This window comes from Poecilia reticulata, chromosome 17, assembly GCF_904066995.2.
Source record: "Poecilia reticulata chromosome 17, P_reticulata-male-v2, whole genome shotgun sequence".
Lineage (NCBI taxonomy): Eukaryota > Metazoa > Chordata > Actinopteri > Cyprinodontiformes > Poeciliidae > Poecilia > Poecilia reticulata.
The window spans coordinates 19433252-19453703 of NC_088846.1; the positions used below are offsets into that span (position 1 = coordinate 19433252).

Below are 20452 nucleotides of genomic sequence, written 5' to 3' on the forward strand. Positions count from 1 at the left end.
AAAAGCATTGCCAGCCTCTCTTAGCAGTGAGAAAAAAATGAGGTCACTCCCACTAGCACTACTGAGAGATCATGCAGGCTCTTCTCAGTGAATGGGTTCAGGCGCCACGCTGTGGTCAGACTATGTCAGTCAACGTGTTCTGGATGCAGCGTAAGCTCACAACAGGTCAACGTTTACCCGACCAAAACGTTTTACTGGGGCTACGCATGTAAAGCATTTTTAAAACCCAAAGTAATACAAACATACAAAGATACCAGAACAAAAGATTTCATAAAATAAACACAAAACAAGCTTTGCATTGTTGTTGAGTAGTTTAATAAATGTTAAAAATGGTTAAAAACTAACGTTCCCTATGTTTCACTTCATCTGTTTTTTTTTGTTTTTTTTACAATGTCAGACAGGACAAAACGATAACCAAAATTGTATTTTTTTTTTTTTTTTTTTTGTCTTTTGCACATTCAGGTGCAGCTTTTTCTCTTATTATGCAAATTATTACTCCATCTCTACTAAGTAATAAAAACAAGGAATGGTTTACTCTAGCAGAACACAAATAGCTTCAATGTCAAGACATGTTGAGGTAAAGGTGGGGAATATAAACAATGTAAAGCTCTGATTGGTCCCATTTCGCTTAAATTATCTGAAAACACGTTTGTTTAAAGGGACCTCTAACTGTTTGCTAGAAGAGGTTCAAAATAATATACAGAAAAGCAACGCTAATAGTTAAAACAATAATTTAAAATCTCAGAACTGCTGTAACTGCAATGACCATAGAACACATTTTAGTTAGTCCCGTTAGCTTTTTCCAGTTATATGTATATTTTTTTATCCTCTTTCATTTATAATGCTACAAATGTTATGTTCAGTAACCACAAAAGCAAATCAGATACACACCAATCAGAACCGTTCAGTCCTACACAGTCTTCAGAAAAATAAAAGGACACTTCTATGTCGGCACAATTTAAAGTGAAATTTGTTGTTTTGAAATAAATAACACGTGGGAAGGAAGACGTGAAGCAGCATCTACGGGACCGGCTGCATGTACCTGGAAATTGTTTTTGTTTTTTTTTGACGTCCCGATTATCTGATTTTTAAATAATAAAAAAAAAAGAGTATGCATTTAAAATAACTTATTCTCATCAGTGGAAGTAATTCATGCATCACCAATCTGATGTAGATGTCGATGTGTCTAAAAGCGTCACTGTTTGATTGCTACTAGCTGCTGAGGAAAAAGCTGACCTGCGTCACGACAAAGCACGGAGACGAGTTTTCCAGGTGTTGCAGGAAGAGTCACCGCTGTTACTAGTTCCATTCGATAAATGTCTTAGAATAGTTGTACAAATACTCAACTTTTTCATGACAGAAAAGAAACATCTCATATATATGATTAATCTGGTCTGGACATCTTTATGAAAACTGACCAGTTTGTCCCCTTTTGTATCTTCTCAAAACCAATGTCAGCAGGTGGAGGGTCTACCTGCTCCTCTCCATCAACGTGTCTGTTCCTTGGTGTGTTGTTCCATCTGCAGATGCTAAAGCCTGTAGTGTGAAAAGGTCGACGATGATGATGATGATGATGATGATGACGACAAAGCAGAAGAGGAGGGCAGCAGTTTTTATGTCTTAAGTCCTCTAGGGAGAAATCTACTTGTTCTTGTGGACTTGGCCTTCAGCGTTCCTCATTTCTGATATCATTCCTGAGTTAGATCCACGCATAGTAGCTGGGATGATGAAGAGTGTGTCAGTGGTTGCAGAAGCAGCTCGAGCTCACACCCTCGAACAAATTCCTCACAGGTAGTTAGTTAATTAGTTTGTTGTTTGCCGTCTCGACAAGCCGGCTAGTGTTTGATGAGGGGCTCCCTTTCTGTGCCGACGAGGCGCTGGTTCGCGGCAAACACCTTCGCTTTGTTCGCCGACGGACCTTTGGAGAGGATCACATATTGTAAGCAAATCACCCAGGTCAAGACTGTCCAGGTAGGAAATGTACGTACACCAGTCACGATCATTAATGAGTTATTAAATTAGAGCTTTTGATCGTTTTAAGCTGTTCTTTTTTTAGAGGGTGGAATGATCACTTGATGTACAAATTCAATGAGTTTGGTGCTTATGTTTCTGTATCATAGGGATTTACTCCAATTCACGCACGTGGTCAAAATTATACATCAACCCCCGCCACTGTTTTTTGGGATTTCTCCTTGACCAAATGGGTTTTTTAATGAACAAGCTTCTGAAACAGTTATGTCTGCATATTATATGACATTTTCTAGATCCCAATCAGCAGAGTTAAAAACTTAAAAATATCAAAAATCTACATAGCATTCACACTAGTGATAAGTGTATGAACGCAATACAAAAACACAAAATCTTAGCAAGTATCTTTTGTCTGGTTTCTACTAGTGTAAATTTTGAAAAAGACAAAACTAACTCACAAGTAACTTCAGTAAAATATAAGAGCTTGTTATAGGTTAATAATTCCTTAATATTGATTTAAAAAAAGTATTAGTTCCACTGGCAAATTATTTCACTTAAAACATAGGGAAAATGTCTTGTTTTTAGAACTAGCGCTTTATCAGTATTAAGAAATTATTTAAAATAAGCTGCTACATCTTGCTGAAAAGTTACTTTTAAGTTAATTCTGGACTTATTTCAAGTATACTACACTACACTAAAAATACTTGATATAATTGTGTGTTTATTTGTTGTGCAGTATATTATATATTGCTTATTGTGCAACATTACTGACCTATATAGCTTAGAAGAACTGGGAGGAAGATGAGGCCGTGCGTTGCCCCGAGCAACACGATGGCCAAGTACATCCTGAAGTAGAAGACCTGGAAGATCTGCGACTTGGACAACGCCAGGATTAAAATCCCCCCAAACTTTGTTAATGTGATCCCACTGAACACCTGTTGAGATTTAATAAAAATACAAAAACAGAATAAATTTAAGATAACACTAAAAACACAAGACGACCACATTTTGACAGAATTAACTTCCTGTTGTGCATGTAAAACGGCGGAGGCTTCAACTTACGGAGCTGCCCATATGAGCCAAGGCTTCCTCCGCCCGCTCCACTCTGTTCTTCTTCGTGCTGACGGAAAACGCTCGCACAATGTGACTGCAGAACTCCACGGAGATTCCACAGCTCTGCAAGTCCAGGAAAAGAAACATACAATTTAGAACAGAAGAAAGTCACACATCTGCTTTTTTTCCCGCCCTTTCAAACTGGTTATCGGAGGTGACAGTAGGTCATCTGTAAACTCTGGTTTCCTTTCGGTCATTCTGACACGACTTGGCATCATAATCGTTCATGTGACATTTTCAGAACAAAGCGCATCAAGTGAGAGGGATTCACTTTATACACATTTACTGTACTGAAAAAAATTATTTACTTTTTTGTCACATAAAGGATTTCAGATGAAACAACTCTTCATATTACTTCATATTCATATAAAACACAGCATTTTGTTTTCCCAAAGTAATTCCCGTGTCTTGGGGGGAAGGGGGAATTGCTGAATTTTTGTTTTCTCTCACCATAACCAGGTTCACTAGAGACACTGCGTTGAGGCTGATGTTCCACAGCCACATGACGCCAAACATGTTGACCAGAATCATGGCGATGGTGATGCTGACCATCAGCGCCGAACACAGCTCGAAGCCCAGCAGCACCGTAGTGACCACAAATATGGCCCCCAGCGACACGCACAAATTCAGAGCCGTGTCGTAGGCAATGGTGAGGTACTGCTCGTAAAACACGTAGAAGACGCTGTAGAGAAGGAAAACATTAATAAGTGAGCACATAGTGAGTAAAACAAAAAAAGATATATTGTGGGATTCATACCAGTCAAGGCACAATTTGGTAGAAAGTTAGTTATATTTTACCACACAACTAAAAGATCGTCTCCACACCAGTTTTTTAACTAAACTTCAGCCCTCAAATAAAAGTAGAAGGGACATTGTGGTAATGTAAATGAACTCCAATGCAGAAGTCCTGGTCAAATATTGGCTCCCGGGTTTATCTGTAACCTATATGTTCTCACTGACTCCCTTGAACTGTCACCATAAACCAGCAAAAACTCTGTCAATAAATATCTAATGACACTGCAAGAAAAAAAAAACATTTCCAAAAGATTCTTCTGAAACGTACAAGCCAGAATTATTGACATCCTCGGTAAATAACCTTGTATTTTATTTCTGTTACAAAGATAAACAAACAAACAAACAAACAAACAAAAGATGGACATGTAGAAAAACAAGTCATGCCTACTGTTATGTTTTGCTGAGGACTTGGTGTCATGAACAAAAACGTATTATCCAAAAACAGAGCAGCTCGTCAGCAGAATGTACCTGTAGGCAAAGACTTTGTGATTCATGGACTGACTGATATTGCTGGCCAGGATTCGGGCCATTTTCAAAGCATCTATGAAGTCTGGAGACTCCTTTAGGATGGTGTGGTACGTCATGAAGTAAGTTGCTCCGACGCCCGTGTTGTTGGGATACCGATCGACTGCTGTGGCATAAGCCGCATGTCCGCTGAAGAGGATTAATGGAGAGGGTAAAGAAAAAGTTAAAGCGAAAAGATTTAAGGACACACGAAGTGTTTTTTTTTTTTTGACAAATACATGTGATCAATTACCCTTTTCCACACTTGGGGTTAGGATTGTCGGACAAGAACATGGGCAGAAAGTGCATGAAGTCTTCGCCTTCAGGTCTCTGCTTCCCACTCGGAGTCATGGGCCGACAGGATACACAGGACGAGTTCACAACTAGTGAATAGATTTAGAAACACGTTAATCTGTCTTCAAAGGATTTGAGAAAATATATGACTGGCCCACGATAAAGTCAAGACCAGATATTTCTATTAATACTTAAACGTGGGACCTGGAAAAAACAAAGAGAAGAAAGGAGGAAAGGAAGAAGACAAAGAAAGAAAACGATAATAGAAGAAGAGAAAAAAATTAAGAAAACAAAGAGCTGAAGAAAAGAAAGACAAAGAAGAAAGGACCGAAAAGTTTATGATTACCTATGAAATGTATTGTACTGCTTTAAGACATTTGACAAAAAGCATTTTTTCACACTAAAAAACTGGCTAAAATGTTGCATGGCTTTTACATTCTGATCTCTGAATCCACTAGACATTAGTTTGATGCACAGTCGCTGGATAATACCTGAGGCATTGCAGAAAGCTCCAGTGTTGTTGTAGAAGCGACAGCAGGTTGACTGAGGCTTCACCCAATCAAAGTAATCATCCAGCCAAGACGACGGCGTGTAGGCAATGGTTGTGCTGGGAGTAAATAAAAAGTGAAATCGGTTAGACGACGCAACAATAAGATGAGACAAGCAGTTTGTGAAGTTCTTTAAAGATGAACAGCTGACCGAATTAGTCCTAAATACAGTATTTAAAGTTTTAAATACTGTATGTATCTCAATCTCGACTTACTAATTGCTGATAAGTGAGGCTGAATAGATCTGCTGCACCAAAGAGTCGTTGTTACATCCCACTCCTCCACACACAGAATTTTGGCCTTCTGGGCTACTGTAGTTGTGTCCATCCTCCACTACAAAGTAAACCGGCGCTCCGGTGTGGAGGTACTCGCTCAGGTTCTTGAAGTAATCCAGAACATAAGAGTCCTAAATGAAGAGACGAGCTGTCAGAATAAACTGTTTATGATGGGTATAATAATTAAGGATGAGAGGAAATGGATTTATACTTGAGGATACTGCAAAATCAATGCACCTTGAAAACACTGTCCCAAGCTTTAAACATCTCAAAGAGTTCAGTAAAAGCTATAGTGATAGGTAAATGATAGTCTGGAGGAGCTGCAAATCCACGGCTTAGGCTAAGGTCTTCTTTACAGAAGACAGGGCAAAATGTTCGGTCTCCAGATGTTCAAACCTGGTAGGGACATAAACTACAAAAGACTTGCAGCTGTAAATGTTCTGCTAAAATGGTCTCAGCAAGCCACAATGCAAATGGATGAAGATTTTCATTTGACTTTCATTTTGAAAGACATATTTCATTTTTGTCCCACTTTACAACTATGAACTTCTTTTAGTTGTTTTTTTTTTTTAAAAACCTCAGCAAAATACACTGAGAATTTAGTTTGCAACGTGACGAGACATTAAGTTCAATGGTTGTGAATACGTTAAATAAAGAGCAAGGCAATGTAGCTCTGGCTTTATTGCATAAACTCAAAAGTCTGCACTCAAAAATAGTGAGAAAGAAAAATATGACAAAAATTAAAAACTTACATCAGGCATAGATAACTTCTGGTCTAATCCAATTTCCACTTTATTGACAACCGCAACACTGAAGGACAGCATACCCACAAACACCGCCACCTGTTGACAGGAACAACACGGTCACATCCACTCAAAAAAAAACAAAAAAAACAATGGTTCCACTTGAACTCATTGGTGGATTTAAAGCAGGAAGGCAGGCACGGTTACTGAGGTGTGACTCACAATGATTGGCCGAACCCACTCTTTAAGGATGAATGGAGCATAGAATTTCTTGAAAAAGCGGAAGAGCAAGCCTTCTGTCCTGACTTCCTGACGTTCGGGCAGCTTGACGCAGCAGCAGATGTCAAGTCGATTCCCCTTTTTAAACATGACAGACACACCGCAGTGTTTAAAAAGTGTAGCGTAATGAAGAACCTGTTGCTAAAGTTCAATTATTATTGTACATGCGGAACACGCCAGAAGATCTGGAATAAGGAAATGTGAAGTCTTTGCAGATAAATCTGTACGCATTTAATCTGATTTGTAGATTAGAAAGTTTTAGGTAATAAATATATTTGCAGATTACTTCTTCATAGAGAATTTAATAAAAGGAATCACTAAAAAGTGCTTTAAAAAAAAAGAAAAGAAATTCCCTCCGAGTACAAAATTTGTTCCAAATGTGATTAAAAAAACAAAACTATTAAATTACTCGTAAAGCCTGGAATGGTTTCTAACTTTATGGTGCATAATAATATACCATCATTGTTTACTGCTAAAATGCCTAGAATTAAAAGAGAAATATGACTCAACAGTTTAGTTATAGAGAACGACTTCTGACAATTAACGACCTTTAAAGAAGTCAAATGAAACACAGCTGACATGGAAATGAGGAAGCAGAGAAAAATACCACTAAAACATCAGAGTTTCTGCTTAAATGGTCTTCAGAGTTTTACTCAAATCTAACTGCAAATGTCAAATGAAAAAAACAAAACAACAACAAATAAAAAAATAAACAAACACGTTGTGCTCAGAAGTTATATAGTCAAGATTTACGACCCAAAAAATGTCCTTTATTTTTCTTTCTTGAAATGTTTGTGTTTTTTGAGGAGTTTTAGTCTACTTCATGATTTTGGACAGGTACAATTTACATGACTTCTTCAATATGCAGGCCATACAGTAATCAGCTATGGCTACTAAAAGCAGAACACAAAATGAGGGCTACTGTTGAGATGGGGATAATTATATTTTCACACATGATCAGGTTGTTTATCAAAGCTTTTGTCCCCATCATTTGTAAAAAAAGATTTTTTTTGTATTTTCTCAGGTCATCTTTAAATTTTTCAAATCAAATACAAAATGTGATTTCTTTTAGAGCAACACAAAATCTGGAGGGGATGATTACTTTCTTGACAGTGTAAATCATTTGGCAGTTAAGCTATTTTTATTCTAGCAATCTAATTTTTAATGTCCTTTTTTTGCATCTAGATTAAAACAACAACAACAACAACAACAAAAGTTTCCTTTACTCCCACCTCCTGTCTTTTGGCGTCCAAGCCGAGCAAGCTGACAAAGCAACTGATCTGCAACAGGAAATCGATGAAAACAGCCAAGCCAGCAAACAATGAGAAAGTCCTAACAGCCGGCATGTTGGACAGGGCACCTGGATGATAACCCAAGAAAAAAAAAAAAAGAAAAGGTCAGTTTGAGGCTCGGCAGAAAAAAGAAGCAATCCATCTGTTAAACGTGTCATTCTGGTTCTTAAAGTCCAAGTTTGTTAGTTTAAGCTTAAACATTTACAGTTCAGTATGTAAAGATTTTTGTTTAGTCAAATAATTAGGACACGTTTTGTCAAAAATATGTAGACAGGTCCACCATAGATAGGTTCTCAATGGACCCAATCCGATTACTGGATCCATCAATCCATAAATCCATCTGCAATGTCACCAAATGCAGAGATATAACAGCGTAATATGATACAGACACTGATTCGCATCCATTTCTACTGACAAGATCATACAGCCACATTCACTGCCACAATCTGGCAAAAATGTGTAAATAGCCTTAAAGGTGTAGCTGATTTTCACTGAAAATTTTAGAGATAATTCACCTTTAAATATTTGTAAGCATAATTAAGCTTGTAAAAAACCCCAGACATGACAAGGGTAAGTTCTTGACATCACTTGTTAACAACTCATTTAAAATAAAAATATTTTGCCTTATTTGTGCTTTCTTTTTTTACGCCAATAAGAAATTCTAGGTATTTCCAATTAGTAACTCTTGGCTCTTTGTGATCCCTGATCCATAAACATAAAGGCCCAATTTCATTGGAGAGCTGCAGCAAAGAGGGAGAAAAAAAATCATAAAATCTCGATAGCAACCACAACATACTATCTAAATACCAACAGGTTGGAAGTGGTTCCTATGCAAACCTTAACATAGAGATGTTAAGGTAGAGTAAACTCTACAGGAAGTTTAAAATGAAGCCATTTGCGACAATGACTGACCTTTTTGCAAAAAAACTGAAGTTGGGTTTGGTTTAAAACCACAGAATGGATAAGTAGAAAAGCAGTGCATGCTGAATGTTAAGTATGGTGGAGGATCTGTAATACTGTGGGCCTGCGTCGCCGGTGAAAGCCCCAACAGTTTAATGAGTATGTTGCTGTCATTAAGCAGCAGATTCATCTTACCCAGGAAGAAGGCCACCGTCTCTGAGAAGGAAGAGAGAAACATGCTGGGAGCTATGTCTCCAAGGATACGGCCGATCTGATGGTGAAGCTCTTCCCGAGGCATCCGCTCATCTCTCTGTTCGCAAATGCAAACATTTTCAAATTTAGCACCTCTTCTTTCAGAGGAAGCCACGCACAAACATTATTCCTTACAAATAAAAGTTACGGATCAATGTTCGTTAAATATTAGCACCAAAGATAACGTTTACCTGGTAAGTCTGCACGATGATGAAGATGTTGTCGACCCCGACAGCCAGAACGAGGAAGGGAATGACCTCGATCACGATGAGTGTAAGTGGGACACCCGCATAGCTGAAGATCCCCAAAGACGAAGACACCGAGCTGAGCACAATCAGGATGCCGGCTATACCAAGAGATATCTTCGAGTCCACCTGCACCGATTAAAAAAAAAAAAAAAAACCCAAGATGAATCATCTCCATCCTTTCGTCACATCAGTTTCATGCATGAGTAACAAGAGACGTGACCGTGACTTGTGCTGCTTCATAGCAAACAGGCAGGACAAGCTAAGATGTGTAATGTCTGAAACTATTTTGGCTATGTGTGGCAGCAAGTGGCACCGAAAGCACAGACTAAAATCATGTCAGGGTTTTTCCTATTACCAGCAGCCTTCTGAAACTGTGGATGTGGCCCAAAGCCAGGGAGATGTAGATGAACATGATGGCGTAGCTGATCACGATGGTGCTGAGGTCACTTTTGCTCTCTCTGTCGATCTCGTCTTCAACGCTCCTCTCTGCACTGAAGGCTACGGTCAGATTGGGATTGCTGAAGTGCTTCATAAACTTGATGAACCTGGAAGGCACGGACACACACAAAATAAACAGTTTGTATAAACAACACTACATGAAGAAAAAAAAAAAAACTATACAACTAAAGGCAAAGGGGTTTGTCGGATGAATTGCTATCTTACTCTTTTTCCCAGGCGAGAGCTTGGCCCATCTTGACCGAGTCGTTCAGGTAGTTGTTGAGCGGGAAGGTGATCACAAGAGCTGTGGCATTGTTGTAGTTTGTCTCTGTAATTTGAAGAAATACAGCGTATATTTACTGTCAAATTGAATTTTTTTGACTTCTTTACCATCCATTGAAATAAGCCCATTTGAAGTCTTTTATTTAAAAATAAATAATAATTAGAGGGCTCCTAATGTGTTACAGTAAAACAAAATTAATAAATCACAATAAAAATGTTTTAAACAAATAAACATTTTACCAAATAAATTTCAAGTTGACTTATTTACTCCTTAATTTAATACTTTAATATATGTACAAAAACACATAATTTAGTTTGTACTTCTTTTTGCTGTTGAAGGATCCAGTGAGGTTTTCACTGCTTATTGGTACAACAAAGATCAGTGATTTTTATTTTTGAAAGGTAGATAGAGATAGTCTTTGTTGTCTCATAGAGATAATTTATTTCACAGTCATTACATATTCCAAGCTGCAGATACAAATAACTTTGGCTTCTCACAAAAAGTGTGACATCACAAATATAAATTACAACATAAACCTCATTCAACACATACACACCTTTACAGATATAACACACATTGCTTGCTCCCCTTATGCACACCCACATACACGTCACAAGAAACAAAAAAGGAAATGGACGATCGTCTCTGGAGTTGAGGGGACAAAGCTTTACTTAAGTGGGCTTTTTTTCCCACCAAGTCCAATGTGTTGCATCTGTGGCCAGAAGGGAGTAAAGTGAAGAACTGGTTCAGAGGATGGCATGTTCTGTTGGCTACAGTGTGTGCAAGACATATGTCGTAATCAATGGGGTTTTTGTTTATTTGTTTTTTCCATTTCCTGCCAAATGTTTCACAATTTTGAGCATCTTACTCAGACCATTGATTCTATTTGTGTCCAATGAAATGCTTTCTAACAGGTTATGGGCGGTGCCTGGTGATCAGCCCACAGAAAGCTGCCCAATCAGAGCAGACGAGGCTTTTACGGTGGAGGAGCAGGGCGGAGCCTCCTTCACCTTTGTTTTTATTGGAAAAGGTGTTACAAAGTAGGCTGTGGCATAGCAGGCAACAGCTGCTTGACAATTCCATGCTTTTTAATTTGGGAAAGAGGTACGATTTGGTTGATAGTGACACAACTATGGACAAACACTGCGACAAAGTTGTGGAAAATGTGCTGAAGGTGAATGACCAGAGGGGTGCTGAAGTTTTCTTTGTTTGCTCTTTCTAAACAAGTACCAACTACAGTTTGTCACAGTGCCTTGCAAAGTTACTCCTGAACTTTTTCACATTCTGTCACACTTCAACCACACACTGCAGTGTGTGTTATTGGGATTTCATGTCACTGAGCCAAAAAAGAAAAGAAAAAAAACACACAATGCATAGTTGTAAAGTAGAAGGAAATGTTCACAAGCAGACATTAAATCTTCATTTTTCTTTCCCATCAACAGCTTCCCTCTGTCATGATACCATCTACACTGCATAGGAGGTCTGTGCTGGGTGAAGTCCTGGTTTTCCTCCAATACACCCAAGATTGTGGTTGCAGTGTAACAAAATATGACAAAGAATACTTTTACTGTAGTTAGTCACCCTCTCCTGTATGCAGTTGTGCTGAGAACCAAATACAAATGTCTGATTTCCATAGGATCCAGCGAGTCCTATCGCCTCAGATGAATCTACTCCTTTTACAGGGATACGCTTATGTATGAGTTTTATCAACCACTCATAACTGTGCAAAACAACAACTTACCATCATAACCTCCGAGTGCCAGCCAAGGGAAGACGGGGCCACCAAAGGTTCCTAAGCAGGGATCATGAAGGAGAGTGGTGTCGTTGAGTGATGCTGGAGCGCTGCAAGAGGGAAACATATGTAGTTAAGGGGTTAGGACAAAAAGCATAAACACAACAAAGTCACTGAAGCCCTACATGAATGGTAAGGAGGAAGTCTGCAAACACTATTCTAAACAGGAGGATTATCTGAAAATGTAGCACAGGGGAATACCCTTGAAGGAGCAGGTGGTCCATAAACTTCATCAACAAGAACAAGAAAAAAAAAATTCAACTAAATATTTGTAAGAAAGGCAAAAAGATCGTATGCATGGCCATCAAAAACGACATTGTATTTTTTTTTAGGGTCTTATGAGATAAACCAGGAAAAAGGTTGGACATTTGTATACTGCCCACTCTACTCGCATACTCCTAAATAAAATACACTTCAAAAGCTTGTTAGAAAGCATTCAAGAAGAAATAACATCAGCACTGGCACATAAGAAACAAGCATATGTTTCTTATGCTCCTTTTCTTATCAAATTTTCACTTTGGACCCAGAACTTTTTTTCTCTTAATGTCAGCACCAAACACCTAGACAGACCAGGAATCCTCTCAGTTTGCTGCTCTCTGGTTTTAGAATCATTTGTAGGCTGATCTGAAACTAAAGGAGCCAGTCTGATTAATGTCTGATATTTTGGGAGCAAGAATTTTGCATGATCAATGTACTGATCAGTCAAAGATGAGCTTTAATTTTTAACCGCTCTGATGCTCAAATGAACTAACATGTAGACTTAGATTAAGTTGTTATATTATGTTTTTTAACTCTGCATCAATACCAGTCTTGGCCAGGATGGCCTTTTAAAGAATTCTGCTGGTAAAGGAAAAGGGAAATATTCTTTAATCATAAAAATAAAACAAACAATAACACAGCAGAAAATCAAGGATAAAGTTTTGAAAATGCAGTTCTGAAACAATATCTAGAGATTGTAAACATCTCATGGATAACTGTTCTAACTGCATGCCACACTTTTCTGATTTTTATTTGTAATTTTCTTTTGAAAATAGAGTAATATTTATTGGTTAATAAAAAAAAATCTAATGACACAGAATTCTTTGGCTGTAAGTTGAAAACACACATCTGTGTTCTCTTGGTATGACTTGCAAAACGCCAAAAGGTGAACTGAAAAATTACGAAACAAAACTGGATCGGCGTCTGCCTGCAGATTATTTTTCATGTTCGAAGCGTTCCTCTACCATTCTACGAAAACACAATGAGGAACAGGTGTTTTTAGAAGAGCGCTTCTCCAAAATAAGGACAGTGAAGTAAGAGAAGATTAAACATAATGCAAAATGTCAGCTTATATAAAAAAAAAAAACAAAAAAAAAACTGAACAAACGTAAAAAATACCTGACGCAGTAGAGGAAGTGGCTGTGATAGTCGGCGTACACAAAAAACTCATCTCCGATGCTGTGGTCCAGCACCGAGTGGCTATTCTGAAAGTAGTTGAGAACACTCAGGATGGTGCAGTTGTTGTTGTACGGCGCCAGAGGAGCCAAGCAGATGTCCTTCAACGTGACGTTTTTGCCGTCGTATTCAGCTACTAGGTTTTCGATTTCAAGTTGCAGGTCCAGCACCTGGAAAAGTGAGGTTAGAAGAGAAACATGAGTGCAGGAATAGAAAGAAAAAAAACAACAACTTGGAACCACAGTTCCAAAACTTTAGTTGCACTTCCATCTACATTAGCAGAAAGAAAACAGAAATGCAATTTTAGCTGTTCCAGGTGCAAAATATTAAAACTACCTCTTCTTCTGCACTTTACAAGAGCTGATTTGAGCTGTGGGAATAATTATAGAGCACGTAGGTGCTTTAATGCTTAGAAATTGCAATTTGACTCTAAATCTGATTTTAAAAAGTTTATTAAAACTGCCTTAGGTAACTTTTATAAAAACAGATTTTTTTTACACAGTTGTTAAAACTGTCACTACGCCTAGACAGTCTAATATGAGACAAATAATTTTAGGGAGAAAAAAACAGAAAAAAAAGAAGAAATATTTTCTTCCTTGTTCCAGTGATCCTACTGCTATCTGCAGAAATACACCACTCCCAGTCAAAAACAATCGATCAGAACAGGGAGGACGGTGTTAGTTTCAGTCACGCTTTGTGTAAACAGCAGAGCAACGAGGACAAGGATTAAGCTGTGGTCGTTCAAATTTTAAGACCAAGTCCATAGTTTAAGTTTATCTAAAGATTTTAGGTTTTGCTTAGCTTTTTTCTTCGGAAGTTCTCTGCTTCACTGTGACGGAAAGATAGCAGAGAGTCTTGCACTTTAGTTTTCATTTACAGAAAAAAAACAAAAAAAACAACAACAAAAAAAACTGATGTTTTCTCCAAACGTCAGAAAGATGTTTCAATGAATTAGTGTTGCTCACTGTTTCCTAAACCACCAACCTGGTGCAGAATGTCTTTGAACAGGATGGCTTTAAACGGGACATCTGACCCTCCGAAATACGGGGAGTAGATATAAGTGTCATTGATGGGAGTGGTTATAATGAGCTGCGTTGTTCTGAAGAATGGACCAAAGTGCTCATCGAAGTAGTTCTTCTCTTGGCGAGCCTGGCTGGAGGGCGACGACCAAAGCTCAACGGGGTCGGTGGTGATGCGCATGTAGACCAAGCCTCCACTGCAAGCGGTCACTAACACCAAGCTGCCCAGCAGGACCATGGATGGATGACGAACACAGAAAGAACCCCAGGAGCTGAAGAAAGTTCGCAAGAGATTCTCAAAGCGTTCGCCCAGCGTCTCACAGCACGATGCATTTTCTGAGAGAAGAAAAACAAAAATAATAAGGAGAAATCTTGTTATGTGTATATCATTTAAAGAACAAGAACATTATGGGTACAGGGCCTCTAATTTGGTTCATTCCATAAAACCACAATAAAGCATTCAGATCTGTGGCTGTAGAAAGGTTCAAAAAGTATAGATAACTTGATCATTTGATAATTAAGTTGCTTCTATGTATTGTTCATAATGTAAGGAGACTTTAAGAGTCTTTAAAAGATGCCTATAAATAAAATGAATTATTATTAACTTGGCCTTACCTTGGTTATGATTATCGCTATTGAGGGAGAGTGGGTTGTTGCTGTCCAAAATGGGGCCGTACTCTGATGTGATGGTCCTTTGCCTACACATCAGTTAGCAACTGGTTCAGAACAAACGTATGCATCGAATAATACGTTCACACATTACGTTCCGAAGCGCGTTACCTGAAACACCAAGCCCCGGCTAAAACTCCGGCAAAGATGAGCAGGAAGGCCATGTAGGAGATCCACATGATGACCGACATGGCATCCATACCGAGGATGGTCCAGGGAGGGGGCAGCGGAGGGGGTACGGGTTTGGGGCCGCATGCCGCCGCGCAGTCCTGACAGGAGCACGGACCCGAACCGTCCTCTAAGCCTTCTGTACAGGCATACGTTTTGTTGTTCATGGGCGTGTAACCGGAAACCTCCACATCTGGAATAGTAACAGAAGATTTCCCTTAAGAAACGAACCCACGTAATGGTTTTGAATGACGTCAAGACAGTCAGAGGTATGAAGAGGTGCTTACCAGAGAACACGGGGATGATAGGAAATGGAGCCTGGCCATTGTCGATACTGAACATGTATTGGATCCAGTTGGTTGCATTGCATTCTTGAGCGTCCTTGCCACACAGCAGCGATAAGGCTTTCACATTGCTAGAAGGTGCCTGCACATCCTGACAGGCATTGTACATAGCTGGAAGAAATCATATAGAGAAAACGATTCAATGATTCATAAGTCCCCGTCTGTCTTGTCCAGTTTGCCACAAAGCAGAAAGTTATGACAGAAAGTTTCCGTTGGCATGACTGAGAGCTCAGCTTCAGGAAATAATCATGTTAACTCAGCAGATTTCTTATGCAAGCCAAATGCTCGCACGTCAACAGTTGAACGACTCACCATTAGTGAATGTCTTTCCGATATAGTACTCCACTTCTACTACATTCTTCCCCTTGAACTTGGTGGCATTCATAAACTGACTCTGATGGGGACTGCACGTCAGCTCACAGAACAGGTTCATCAGATTGTAGAAACACGAAGGACACCTGCGTGCAGATGGAGAAGTCAGAGTAACCAGAGTGCTTTTGTGACCACCTGGATGAGTCATTGCTCATGAGCTCCTGGAGCAATTTGAGGAGGCTAGCAACTCCTGGGAAGATTTGCCGTTGTTCCATCGTTCCATGTTTTCTTCATTTGTGAATAACGGATCTCAGTGGCTTCCAAAGCGGTAAAAATAGTTTTGTAACCCATTCCAGACAGGGTGTTCATGGCTGATCTTTTGTTGAATTTCTTTAGATTGCACCATGATGTGTTGCTTTTTAGGGTCCTTTGTCCACTTCGTGTTGCCAGCCTGGTTGATTTAAATTATTTTCTGATTCTACGAGTCTGGATTTTCCTAGTATTAAAATTTGTTTGATGTTCTGAAACAATTAAGTGTGATTTCAAAAAAAAAAAAAAGCAACAATTGAATAAATCTGTAAAGTAGCAAACACTTTTTCACAACTTTGTACATATAACAATAGTAAAATTTTAAAAACGTGAAAATGAAATCTGCAAATTATAGAACATGCAAACGTTAGCAGATAACAACCACCCTATCTGTGGAGTTTTGCATACTTAAAAAAAACAACATATTTTGTTTTTACCGGCAAATACGATACATTGACGAATTTATCTCCAGCATTTCAGGAGGCCGAAGATAATGCTGCAAGAATGTCATGTGCTTCACCGGCTAATCTTCTAACATACCGAGACAAGAACTGAAGGGGCAGCTGGAGACTCCCTTTGAGCGTGCGCAGCTGGTCCTCGTTGCAGCAGAGACTTCGGTTTCCATAGTTATACCCAGGACAGAGCTCCTGCACATATAAAGCACGGGCTGTGAAAAACACTTATACAACGCCTTGCAAAAGTATTTGTAACCCTTGAGCCTTTTTATGTTTTGTCACATTACAGCCATTGGGATTTTATGTGATGGACCAACACAAGGTACTGCACGTACAGGGGAAGGAACATGATACACAGTATGGATACCTGGCTTCCAACATTATTTGTAAACAAAAATCTGAAAAGTGTGATGCACTGGTGTGCATAACCTTAACCATCCTTTCATCTGACACCCCAAAATCCAGTGCTAGAGTCAGAATGTGCGCATTTTAAAGAAAATAAAGGTTTCATGAAAGCCTCATAGGTTTGTTAGAGCACATTAAAGAATAAGTAGCATCACATGGACCAAGGAACACAGCAGATGGATAGATCGTTTTCCGTAACTGACCGAACAAGACAGTATTAATAGCATTATCTCAAGTGAAGGTTTATGCTCCAGCTGGATGTTGTTGACTCTAAACATTCAGACTCTAAACATGTTGTAGCTGTCAGAGCTACAGCAGCATGGTTTATATCAAAACTTCTTCATGTGTCTGAACGGCCCAGTCAAAGTCCAGACCTAAATCCAATGAAGAATCTGTAGCAAGACTAAGAAAAGTGACGATCACGGATGCTCTCTATCCAGACCTAATGAGCCTCAGCAATTTTGCAAAGAAGAATGGGTAAACATCTTGCTAGATGCACAAAGCAAAATGTAACTTTAGAAGCTAAAAACAGTTCTACATCTTATAAAATCCTTCACATAAAATCCCCAAAAATTGAGGTTGTAATGTAACAACCTCAAATGTGAAAAGTTGAAGATGCATGAATACTTACTCCACAGAGCATCACCAACAAAGGCAAAGCATTACAGTAGTGAACGTACCGTTAGAAGCTCGTAGCCTTCAGGTTTTAGTGGAAGAGGGGCACCGGTGTAGTTACAGTTGTATTTTTTGCCAGGAACCTTTTCTGACTCGCCACACTCGCCATACCAAACACAGTGCTGGGCCTCCACCTGACAGCGAGACAACAAAACAAACAATATTATGAGCAATGGTGAACAGGATGTTGGCTGGTGGATGAGAAATAACTTTTAAATCGTGTGAAACTTCATCTATTTTTACCAACGCCATTTTTACCAAGGCTGAAATGAGTCATGTGCCTTAGTTTATTAGGCTTCTTTAGAGATATAGGTGAAGAAGCACTTTATCTTTCTTCCTTTTCGCAACTGATTTCCTGTCTTTCGAACATCATATGCTCTGTGTACTTAAAAATAACATTTTCAGTTCTGCAAAATATATTTGCAGGACTTAGAAAAAAACCTGGTGACACCCACCACAGAACATGTTAGATATCGATTTAAAATGTGACATGTGATAGCCTACTGTCTACAACAGGAGTTAGAATAAAGCTAAACATGTTCTTTAATCTGCCTGTTCAGCATCAGAGCCATCACGTGCATTTTGTTACGAAGGTCATCTTGGGGAAGTTAATTCACTTACTCCACAAACAATTTCATGACAAGACTCGGAGTTACACTTTGTCCTACTTTTGTGGGTGTTATTCACAAACAGATGATATTCAGGTGACATTATTTCTGGAAAACAACCTGTATGAAGCTGTAGGCTGTTCCTGCTTACTGGACTGTGGTACCATTTGCTAAGTCATGTTTATCTAGGTTACCAAACAGGTCTCCATAGTGATCCTTGGCCAGAAACGGAATTTCTGCCTAAATACTCATGAGTTTTCTTTAACTTTTCTGCTTACCCACAGCAGCTTTCAGGTAGTCAATATTTGCGCTGATTCTAGCATTCTTTTCAGTTTTTTTTCTCTTTTTTTTTTTTACCTTATCTTAAAACAGTAATGATTAATGACATTTCAGATGTTTTAGCTCAGTTTCAAAGCAGATCTGTGCGTTGCAGAGGATCGAACTAATTGCATCATGTAAAGAAGTGCAAATATTGTAATGAGAGGTGACTGAGAACGAGTGAGTATTACCTACAATTGATTAAATTAAAGCAAAGGGACAGAGTTGCTTTCTGTTGAGTAATACCCCTGAACTGGACAGACATGTTAAAGTTAATGAAACATGACCGCCAGACAACAAAGCTGTGCAAAATCTGGCTTTTGCATTTAGTTTAATTTTTGTTTATTCTTTTGTGTAACTCTTAGGCGTAGCTGTCCGTCTGAAGAATTTAAACTACAAGGACGACTGTCCTTGATGTAGTTTCTATTGAAGATGAACCAATCAATATTCCATTGATTTTATCTGCATTTCAAATACCGGAAAAAAACAAAAAACATTTGATGCCCATCTGATAAATTTATAAAAACAAAGACCTCCCAACATCTTCTGTCTATAAATCATTCAACCAACATTGTACCTTTGATGCACCTATTTTTAGTTCATTATATAATACAAAGGTTAGGGTAATATCCATAAAGCATAAATAAAAGTCACAGTATCGTCCTAATTTCTTAATTTTCTGGTGAATTTCAAAACTATCACAATTTAAGAACTTGCAAGACGTCTTTTTTCGTCTGTAGTTCACAGGAAAAATAGAAGGGGCATACGGTGAGAATCAGAATATGATGTTTTCAAAAAAAAGTGAGACGTGTTGCTTTTCACGATGGATTTACTGAATAGATCAAATGTGATTAATGGAATATCTGGTCAATTCTGATCACTGGATCAACATGCATTTTAAATTCACTGAAATAATTTGTTAATTCGGCTTCAAACAAAGACACGCGGTAAGCATGTTATTTGCTTTTTATTATCAAAAAAGTGCTCAGTCTCCAGAAATATACAGGTTATACAACATGGTGTTTTTAATATTCGCCTGGTTATTTTATATTTAGCAGTGAACTTGCGCACTGTTGTGTTTCACTCAGCTAGCAATTACACTCGTGTTTTGAGGTTTCAATAACTAATTTCTTCTTCCTAAAAAGCAGTTTTGCTTTTCTGATGATTATAGGTTTCGACAGCCGCGAATTGAAACACAACCAGTACAACCAGTCTTTTAAAAAGTAAACCCCGTCTCCCTGAAACGATTCATTTCAATCAGCTTTCAATATCGAAAGCACTGCTTGTCGTATACCATTAAAAATCATATTTTCAAGCGAGCATAAATCCAGTAAGTTGAAAAAGCTATCTCCAGTCTACATTGGGTTTTATGATCTTTATCCAGTTTCGTTCTCCGCCTCGGATAAACATCACAACAGCAGCTGTAGCCAAGGCTGAGTCACGGAACAGTCACGAGTCCGGGAACGTTCAGCCACACTCACCCATCGATAGTATCCTGACAGCAGTATAATGAAGAAGAGAAGAGTGAAACTGAGCCTCCCTGCTGTGGGCCCCATCCCTCTCTCTGAAATCATCGAATTGGACTGACAGTCCGGCTAAACTTTTGCATATCTTGTTGATGGTTTCTTCTTCCTGTGACGTTTTCTTTAGGGGCGGAGGTAAGTGCTGCCACCAAGCGGCAGAAAATATTCAGCGCTCTCAATGGAATCATGGGATTCTGCAAAGGGAAATATAAAGCGACATCTGCCTGTGCTTGGTTGTCAAGCCAATGTTTGTCTCTTTTAAAAACGCTTGTAGAAAGAAAACACACCAAAAATCACATTTTATGTATTCAAACTAAAATTTGCAGCATAGAATCAACCTGCAAATTTGAACCCAAGAAAATGTAAAGAAATAGTACAACATTTTTTCAAACTTTAGACTTAAGCAGTTATCTCAGGGTAGTCCATAATATTAACATTAAACATTTGTTTCATTTTAATAATGAATTATTTAATTAACTTAATTAAGCA

At 38.6% G+C, this 20452-nt stretch overlaps 1 protein-coding gene across 1 annotated transcript; it reads right to left on the bottom strand.

The window, feature by feature from the left end:
* Positions 1-298: 298 nt before the first annotated feature.
* On the bottom strand, positions 299-20094 carry npc1 (Niemann-Pick disease, type C1). The gene is made up of 25 exons (XM_008434556.3): positions 19922-20094; positions 17520-17648; positions 16520-16626; positions 15671-15816; positions 15302-15469; positions 14958-15207; positions 14793-14875; positions 14143-14513; positions 13102-13328; positions 11674-11774; positions 9875-9977; positions 9567-9756; positions 9155-9337; positions 8907-9021; positions 7752-7879; positions 6463-6597; positions 6250-6339; positions 5438-5628; positions 5166-5281; positions 4634-4763; positions 4345-4530; positions 3532-3763; positions 3031-3144; positions 2741-2903; positions 299-1918 (listed from the first exon to the last, which is right to left on the bottom strand). Exons 1-25 carry the CDS (start codon positions 20012-20014, stop codon positions 1836-1838), a joined length of 3834 nt encoding a protein of 1277 aa, XP_008432778.1. The 5' UTR covers positions 20015-20094; the 3' UTR covers positions 299-1835.
* Positions 20095-20452: the final 358 nt, after the last annotated feature.